The sequence below is a fragment of the Habropoda laboriosa genome, unplaced genomic scaffold (assembly GCF_001263275.1).
Source record: "Habropoda laboriosa isolate 0110345459 unplaced genomic scaffold, ASM126327v1 scaffold6412, whole genome shotgun sequence".
NCBI lineage: Eukaryota > Metazoa > Arthropoda > Insecta > Hymenoptera > Apidae > Habropoda > Habropoda laboriosa.
In genome coordinates this window covers 1-8,572 of record NW_017106290.1, presented here as the reverse complement: position 1 = coordinate 8,572, position 8,572 = coordinate 1, and the positions used below count along the sequence as shown (strand labels likewise).

General features: G+C 39.4%; 3 protein-coding genes across 3 annotated transcripts; all 3 read left to right on the top strand.

Moving 5' to 3' along the window:
• Positions 1–289: 289 nt before the first annotated feature.
• LOC108578300 lies at positions 290–1,343 on the top strand. Its single transcript, XM_017941604.1, has 5 exons — positions 290–348; positions 440–530; positions 604–737; positions 808–940; positions 1,290–1,343. The coding sequence occupies exons 1-5, from the start codon at positions 290–292 to the stop codon at positions 1,341–1,343; spliced, it is 471 nt and encodes a 156-aa protein (XP_017797093.1).
• A 938-nt stretch (positions 1,344–2,281) lies between these two features.
• LOC108570061 (putative odorant receptor 71a) lies at positions 2,282–4,354 on the top strand. The gene is made up of 9 exons (XM_017941603.1): positions 2,282–2,431; positions 2,503–2,619; positions 2,684–2,801; positions 2,890–3,151; positions 3,244–3,318; positions 3,466–3,556; positions 3,649–3,782; positions 4,097–4,229; positions 4,307–4,354. Exons 1-9 carry the CDS (start codon positions 2,282–2,284, stop codon positions 4,352–4,354), a joined length of 1,128 nt encoding a protein of 375 aa, XP_017797092.1.
• A 1,224-nt stretch (positions 4,355–5,578) lies between these two features.
• On the top strand, positions 5,579–7,345 carry LOC108578299. Its single transcript, XM_017941601.1, has 6 exons — positions 5,579–5,728; positions 5,789–5,905; positions 6,512–6,629; positions 6,690–6,966; positions 7,080–7,212; positions 7,298–7,345. The coding sequence occupies exons 1-6, from the start codon at positions 5,579–5,581 to the stop codon at positions 7,343–7,345; spliced, it is 843 nt and encodes a 280-aa protein (XP_017797090.1).
• Positions 7,346–8,572: the final 1,227 nt, after the last annotated feature.

Genomic DNA, 8,572 nt, shown 5'->3' with positions numbered 1-8,572 from the left:
GATGATCGATTGATCACACGACGTAGAAATGTAAAATATAGTTTTTATACCAAATGAAACCACGTATTATAGCATTAAATGTAGGAAACGATGAAAAAGAAATAGTAAATTTTGTATTTACGAATGGACGATCGATGAAAATGAAATCCGTCCAGTTCGTCACCCATTTCTGAGCTGAATGCGACCGCAAAGGATTCATACCGTGAATAGGAAATGAAACTTTTTTCACAGACATCGCTTCAAGTGGGCAATTGCAGCAGAGAAGAGTAACGCGAAACATGCCTTCGTGATGGAAGAAGCGTATGCAAGGGTATGCCACTCGGTTAAGGCACACCAGCACGCCATAAAGTTAGTACGATCGTACAGATATCGTTCGAATCTGATTTCGACAAATATACGCACTATCTTATCATTATTACTCAACGCATGTCCAAAACAGTTATATTACAGAAATTGAACAAGTTCATGGCACGTACCTCTTCATAGCAGTGGGAATGGTTATGATGTCATTCAGTATCACGTTAGTCAGGGTTAGTTAATCCTGAATTTACGATCTTTCGAAAAGAATCGATCCGCTGTATACGATAGAGCGTTTGAAATTAGGTATCCACGATGAACCCTTGCGTGGAGTTCTACAAGTATTGCGGTTTCTTGGTGGTGCAACTGGTACATTTGCTTTTCCTTTCTATCCAGGGACACTTCGTTATAGTCTCGCATGACACGACTTACGATAATATGTAAGTAACCGGTGTGTCCTTAATTTCATTTTGTTCCACTTCAAAACGTTCAGAAGTTGCTCGTTCGCAGATACAGCGCTACATGGTACAACGGTACACCGAAAGTGCAAGCTTTATACGTGCTAGCTTTGAGAAGGAACTTGACTCCACCGCTGATTACTGCCGGAGGACTGATCTCCTTGAATTTGGAGACTTTCGCGGAGGTAGGTGCAGCAATTAACGCTATATACAATTGCAATTGGAACAGAAAAAAGGTGGATGTCTGATGAGAAATGCTTGTAGATATTAAAAGGGTCCGTTTCCTTTTTCACGGTCATGAAATCGACATAAACAACCAGGAATTGACAACTGAAATGAAAGGAAGTGTTCAACACGCGAAGAATTTGTTAATAATTCTTTTATCTGTATGCAATTGGACAGTATAAAGAATTATTCAAACGTATACGCTATAATAATCACATATTTTTTAGAAATATATTAACCGGTCAAAAGATGTATCGCTTTACTCACCAAATTATTTTCTATAATTGTTTTACTGCGACCATTTATTAGATCCTCCGTGAACAGAGTAGAAAATTGGACCAAATCGTGAAGCAAAATCTGTGACCAATTCGAAGATGCTTCTATCCGTCAGTAGTATCGTTTGCGAACTGTAGTCAAAATGGGAACATGTAAAACCACTTCCGGCACGTAGCTCACTCTTAGCCCTTTAGATGGTAAGCCAACTATCGTTAATGCAGTTGCCTAATGGCATCGCCTCAACTAATACCAAACAAAACTGAGATAACTGTATTGAAGTAATTACTATCGTGTATGCAACATCCATATCGTGATCTCGTTTCACCGAACTTGGAAACTTTTCCGAATATAAGTGCAATAATTAACGCGACACTTTGTTCCATCTTACAGAATAGTATCCAAAGGTTTACCAAAAAATTTTCTAGACTTTAAAAACTTCAATCTCCTATTTCGCGGTACTGATATTGCATTGACAAGCTCCAGTGGATCAGAAATGTAAAGCAGTGCAGTTGTACATCTAAAAGGGTGTATCTATTCACAACACGTTTTATTTGCAAATTTCCATGCCTACCTTTCGAACAACAGATTCGTACGTTCTGTTACTCGGACATTCTCGAGACTCTCTAGCTGAACGCAGAAGGGAAATGAAATCTATATAGAAAGCACTCGAGAATAAAGTGAGACGCATTCGAAAAGGGGTATAAACCATCATTGGCCAGACACGCACGAACCAAGTCCACGTAATCCAATAGGGATCGTTTAGAGGAAAAATTGCACGGTTGAATGCTACTTTGAGATTTCTTCTATAACGATACACAATTACGGCTCGCTCCGCCGTCTCCTCGTAGTTGTTTAAACAAATCATGACGTGCCACGTAGCGAAGCTATAGGTCCTCAGCAATTCTCCTCTTTTCCTTCTATTTTTTTTTCTTTGCCTATCTTCTTCTTCGTTTAGCGTCGATTTCTCTGACGAACCGTCGCGCATATATTCGTCGAACGTTCGTCGCGCTGGTTTCATTTTGACAATGGATGCGATCACGTTAGAGAAACGTTACTTGAGAATCAACAAGAAGCTCGGCATGCTAACCGGTGTGTGGCCCTATCAAAAGAGCTCGCCAAAATGGATCAGTCGAACCGTAGTGCTCTTTGTAATAATACCTTGTTACGTTACACAGGTAGAAAAAATAAGGATTATCTTTCTTCCCCAAACGAAAAGTGGTTGTTTTTTTCACTCTAATTTTTACAGTATGCCAGGATCGTCACTTTTCCCAGGATACATATCATACTAAACGATTATCCTTACTTGATAACTTCGCTCGGGGTAATCATCAAATTTGGTAACTATTTCATAAACGAATCAGAGGTAAGTGCAATACTCTCCATCGTGTCTTCTTAACTCAATCAAATCACCAGCTTCGAAATTTCAGCTGAAATATCTTCTTGGAAAGATCTACGAAGACTGGAGAGCCATGACGTCGGAGGATGAGTACAAGATCATGACGAAATACGCGGAGAAAGGGATTTTCAGTGTCATACTCTATATTCGTAAGAGAAGGATAAATTTATATTTCAAAGATGAAGAAATTCGTGTAATTAGAACGTTCTCTGTCATTCTGTTTCACGTTTGAAAAAGTGCATATATCGTTATGCGCCGCTCTATTTATGTGCTTGCCGTTCGTGTCGCCGATTCTGGACATCCTTATGCCGTTGAACGAGACGCGAGCACGGTTGTTCGTCTATCCAGCTTACTATTTCGTCGACGAGGACAAATATCGTTACTTGATCGTAGGGCATATGTATCTTGTAGTGGTAATGCTTATCTCTGTTTTCTGCGCCTGCGATGCCAATTACGTGTACGCCGTGCAACACGCTTGCGGATTGTTGGCCATTGCAGGGTAATTAGTTCAAGGACAATTAATGGAAAATGGTTTTCTTTATAGAAATTTCGTTGGCTTTTGTTTAGCTGAAAACAATTGTCTTTTGGTAGATATCGTTTTAAATACGCGTGCTATGAGGTAATACCCGAGGATGAGAAGGAAGCTGTGAAGATGATGAAAAAGATGTATAGAAATGTTTGTCATTCGATTCGAATACATCAACGTGCTTTACAGTCGGTATTATTATTATTATTATTATTACAGACTGCAAAATTTCACGGTTGGATCTTTTTGGTTATTTTTTCAGCAATTAATTGTTAGTTTTGATTCAGATACGTGAAAGAGATCACGGCCGCTCACGATACTTGCATGTTCATCTCGGTGGGACTGCTGATGATGAGCATCAGCACTTCGTTGTTGCAGGTGACTCGACTCATTATACCAGCTTCACTTTTCTTTTTTTTTTTTTCGATATTTAATAGTGGCGAGCTCGTGATCAATTTACATGAATCTAGATATCAGAACACGAACACGACGCAGAATGGACATTGTACTGCACGTTCTTCACGGCCCAGTTGTTACACATGCTGTTCTTAGTCGTTCAGGGGCAGTTCGTGTTGGACGCGTACGACGATGTTTATAATACGATGTGAGTACTTAAACGAAATGTGAAATACGGATTTAGGAGGAGAAATGGTCGCAGCTAACCTTGACCGTGAAAGAAATATATTGTTTTCAAATTCGAAATTTGATAACCTGTGTGTGAAAGGCTGAAGAGAAAAATTTGAGGGCAAAAATTTGAGAATTTGATAATCTAAATTGGAACATTTGCATGCGATAATTTAAAACCCTAAGTTTTAAAATATGACTGCCAAAGTTAAAATTAAATAATTTGAGAATTTGAATGCGAAAGTTTGAATTAGAAGATTCGAAGCTCCAAATATGAAAATTTATCGTTTACAGATACGAATCGACATGGTACAATTCTTCGTGCAAAACGCAAGCGTTATACATATTAGCGTTACGGAGTAGCCTAAACCCTCCCTTGTTAACCGCCGGTGGATTTATAACGTTGAATTTAAAGACCTTCTCAGAGGTAACGTGGCGACAAATACAAGATTACTCGGACTCATTAAAACATTTTACACCGTGTATACAAGATTCTCCTTCCAGATTATAAAATCATCCGTGTCTTACTATACGGTGATGCAATCGAAATGAACGGTAGAACTTCAATACTGACATAATTTTGTCGATATTACCGTGATAACTGGCACAATCTATACGTGGCTGAAGAATATTCACTTCCGCTGTATAAATGTATTCGATGTGAATTGACGAGATAATAATACAAACAAAATCGATTCAATGAGTCTATCGTATAATCGTTGAGTTAGGTTAAAACTGTACGGGATGATTCATATAAAAAGGATACTGTTGTTTGCATTACAGGCAAATACAAACAAATTTTCCCTCGTTCTTACATATGTACATATTTATGAATCACCCTGTCCGTTAAATGTGCCATTGATTTTTTACAAAACTTTTCTACTGTACTCGTTATTACGTATGTGTTGCTATACTTGTCGTGCGTGTTTACATATTGTGGTGTTATTCGTATGCATGTAATAAAACGTAACAAACCCCTAAACATATAATAAATTAATACTTTCTACTTACTCTTACTTGTCCACTTATACAATGTAACACTTGAACTGTTTGACAATTTTTTTCAAATACTTGTTCAATAAAATTTCGAACGTAAAAACTCACCCATATTTTCGAAACGTAACGTAGACGGATTATTCTGTTTCCCACTTGGTACTTTTCGTGAACACGAGGAACAGTTCTGTCGACCAAGTGATTCAACATATTGCGATAAAAGGCACGGAGAATTTCAAATGCATTTCCATGCCATTCACCTGCGGTGCAAACGCAACGAAATACCAAACGCAAGAAATTCTGCCGGAAAATGAAGTACGTATGTATATTCCGTAACATTTCCTGCGCGGTACGTAACAGGTAGACTGCCGAAGACTAACGTCGAAGAAGGAACCATTTAACTGTTAATATTTAATGCAAGCTATACCGCTTCTGAATCAGATATAAGTGCTTTTCACTTTGCGAGAGTAGAGTACTGAACTTTCTAACGAGCTTCAAATAGTGCAATTTTCGGATGATCTTGACGAAAGCGTCGTTTCTCCGTTTCAAAAAGGCGGTTTAATAAATGATCGAGAATCGGTTGCTCGTGTAACGATCGTGCTCTGGTCGTTTCAGAAATTATTGAACTAAACCCTCTGCGATATTAGTCTGTAAGCACACGGAATATACGATAGGCGATTATTTTCCTGACAATCTTCATCCTACCGATTCTCTTCAACTTATGGCAGACACACAAGAGAAATATATCGTAGAACCAGCTTGACTAATTTCGCTGTTACGATTATGTACGCAGAAACGGTCGAAGAACGATTTATGAAGTTGAACAAAGTGCTTGGACTGATATGCGGTGTCTGGCCTCGTCAGAACTCTCGAAGGAAACTGATCACGCAAATACTTTCTTTGCTTCTAATGGCATCTTCCATTGTTACACAGGTACGGTAGGTTCAATCGAAAGGAACGTTTAAACACGACGCATATCGTGTTTGATTGCAGATAGCAAACACCGTGCTATTCTTCAGCATGGACAATCTCGTGGATGGCATACCTTTCAACGTGGCAGCGGTTGGGACGTTCGTGAAACTGGGTAATTACATTATAAACGAAACGAAGGTAAGGGAACAACGTTCGATGGTACTTTTGAGAAAAGCACACGGGACGATTTGAACGAGAAATTTGAATGAAACATACGGGACGTTCGCTGTGGATCTCAGAGGAAGAAACTTGATTGGTGGAAGCGTGACTGCGATTGATTACCGAATTTCGATTAGTTATTTGACCGGCCGAATTAAAAAAAATGCCCGTGACTCAGATAATTTCTGCGCACCAGAAAAATTACACGGTGAACGTGTTAAAATGGCTTCCTATCGATAGTAGGAAGTCACTTGATAATTTCAATAGAAAATCGATATTTCCAAACTTGTCAATTTATCAAATTTCGTTACTGCTATAAAATGTGAAAAATTCCCAGACACGTATCCCACTGTCTATAGTATCTCTGAATTTTTGCATAATTTTTCGTCGAGTGGAACAGCAAAAAAATGGAGCTTAAATTGTAAATCACGTTTCTATCTTCAGCTACCCTAACAGTGGAACTGAAACTTTTGCAGAAAGAGTCTTCCTTTCAGTGGCTTATCAACTGACATGTCGCGACACTTTTACCATGCACATTCGCCTCTAACCCTTTTTTCAATTCCTCTCGACACGTTGAAATTACAGTTAAAGTCGATGGTGGAACAGATATTCGACGACTGGACGTCGATCACATCTGAGACGGAATGCAAGATCATGGTGACCTATGCTCGAAAAGGACAACTGATCGCGTTGTGTTACGCAGGTGAGATGGAGAATGAAATTACCCAGAGAAATTACCTTATTTCTCCTTTGACGTCTACAGCGCATTTGTTCCTTCCCGCGGCCATATTCTTATGCGTGCCTTTCGCACCGATCATCTTGGACATTTGCGCGCCACTGAACAAAACGAGAAAACGTGTGTTCGTTTATCCAGCCTATTACTGGATGGATCCTGAGCAATACTACATGATAATGATAATACACATAAAGTTGAAGGTTGTGCACGGAACGTTTTTCGTCGGCCAAGCGTTTCACGTTTTCTTTTTGAACGTCCAGGGACAATTTGTGATAAACGCGTTCGACGAACTGTACGACAAGATGTAAGTATTGTATACTTCATACTAAAATTTCCTGTTACGTTACCTGATACACTTTCTGACCAAGAATCTCTCCAGGTTCGAATTTTTCCTCAATTCTTCCTTGTCCTTTGCAGATACGAATCGCAGTGGTATAATTTCACTCCTAGAACACAAGCGTTGTATGTATTGGCATTGAGAAGCTGCCTAAACCCACCTCTGTTAACAGCTGGTGGGATGACGACGTTGAATCTACGATCGTTCGCAGAGGTGATTTAACGATTAACATTAAACAGGTAGCGAAAGGTACTTATTGTTGGAGAATATTTGAACAAATTTAAACGTTCCCTTACAGATCATCAAAGCATCTGTTTCCTACTACACGGTGATGCAGACCAAGTAAAAGTAGAGAGCACGCAATGAACGAAATAGTACAAACATATATGTATGATATACTTGTAAATTTGCTTAAAAATAGATACAGTTGAATTACCAACCGCGTTCTCTTCGATCATTCGAAAATGAACTTCCCCATATATTTCTATTCTTTTTTCTAATTATCGTACACGTTGTATCCTCCTACGGGAAGAAAAGGATATTCGTTACTTGCACGTGACCGACGTTTCCAATAAATCATGCTGGTAAATTCTGCCGCTTGTTGTGCACGATAGACGTCATAGGTGGCTGCGTGCATGTAATAAAGTGCCGACAAGCCGCCACGTACCTTAATTGAACCGCTTGAGAATTAACCGCGGGAGAATTCTCTCCCCTTTTTTCGCGAATGTTCAACTGCGAAATCTGGACCGTGGGATCATGGTTATCATCAGTTCGCTCCTCGCTCAGGTACACACGTAACGTTAACATAAATGTTCACTCTGTCATGCTTTACTGGATTTATACGATATTCCATTATTTACAATACAATAGAACGTGTGAAAAGTGTAATTGTATCAGGGGTAGGAATTTTCTTGAGACAATTGTCTCTAAGAATTTCACCGATAAATAGTAGATCGTAGGAGTTCTGGATGAACAAGTAGGTTTTTACTCGGTAATTTCGGGAATACAAAGCGTTAACTAACTGTACTGTAACGATAGTTGCAAAGTCTCTCGATCTTCCTCACTCTTCATCTTTCAACATTCCAAGTTCTCGCTTTTGGCTCGCTACCTTCTAATTTTCCGTACAGGGTTGTTTGCCCTCTTCGTTCACACAACTACTGCTCCAGATCACAAACAAACCCTCGTAACATCTAATTTCTGTAACTTGTTTCGACATACTAAGAAGACAATGTCGAGTGACAGAATAGAGTGTAAATGTCGCGATGCTTCCTTAATACAGCTAGCAAGGATGTTGCAAACCCTTACCGTGGACATGATAGTAGAACAGACGCCATTCTTCTGCCCGCTAGTGTTGCTGCTATGCAAGCAGGTGAACTACATTGTAAATACAGATAAGGTGAGAGGATGCACGCGATCTTTATTTTCTACCTTGTCATTTTTCTGCAACTGTGTGACACGTCTGTTGCAGTTCGAATACCTTCTGGATAGTATGTGCGAGGACTGGAATCAAGAACGATCGTACAAGGAGATCGGCATCATGAAGAAGTACGGGCAAAGGGGAAATCTGCTCTCG

What these genes read in the sequence shown, in the direction of transcription:
- LOC108578300 (XM_017941604.1), top strand. Translation starts at nt 290, where the DNA reads ATGGAAGAAGCGTATGCAAGGGTATGCCACTCGGTTAAGGCACACCAG. An exon ending in TCAGTATCACGTTAGTCAGG is followed by an intron (nt 531 to 603) that starts GTTAGTTAATCC and finishes GTTTGAAATTAG; the next exon opens with GTATCCACGATGAACCCTTG. An exon ending in GACACGACTTACGATAATAT is followed by an intron (nt 738 to 807) that starts GTAAGTAACCGG and finishes GCTCGTTCGCAG; the next exon opens with ATACAGCGCTACATGGTACA.
- LOC108570061 (XM_017941603.1), top strand. Translation starts at nt 2,282, where the DNA reads ATGGATGCGATCACGTTAGAGAAACGTTACTTGAGAATCAACAAGAAG. An exon ending in CAGTGTCATACTCTATATTC is followed by an intron (nt 2,802 to 2,889) that starts GTAAGAGAAGGA and finishes CGTTTGAAAAAG; the next exon opens with TGCATATATCGTTATGCGCC. An exon ending in ATTTAAAGACCTTCTCAGAG is followed by an intron (nt 4,230 to 4,306) that starts GTAACGTGGCGA and finishes TTCTCCTTCCAG; the next exon opens with ATTATAAAATCATCCGTGTC.
- LOC108578299 (XM_017941601.1), top strand. Translation starts at nt 5,579, where the DNA reads ATGTACGCAGAAACGGTCGAAGAACGATTTATGAAGTTGAACAAAGTG. An exon ending in CATCTTCCATTGTTACACAG is followed by an intron (nt 5,729 to 5,788) that starts GTACGGTAGGTT and finishes GTTTGATTGCAG; the next exon opens with ATAGCAAACACCGTGCTATT. An exon ending in GACGAACTGTACGACAAGAT is followed by an intron (nt 6,967 to 7,079) that starts GTAAGTATTGTA and finishes TGTCCTTTGCAG; the next exon opens with ATACGAATCGCAGTGGTATA.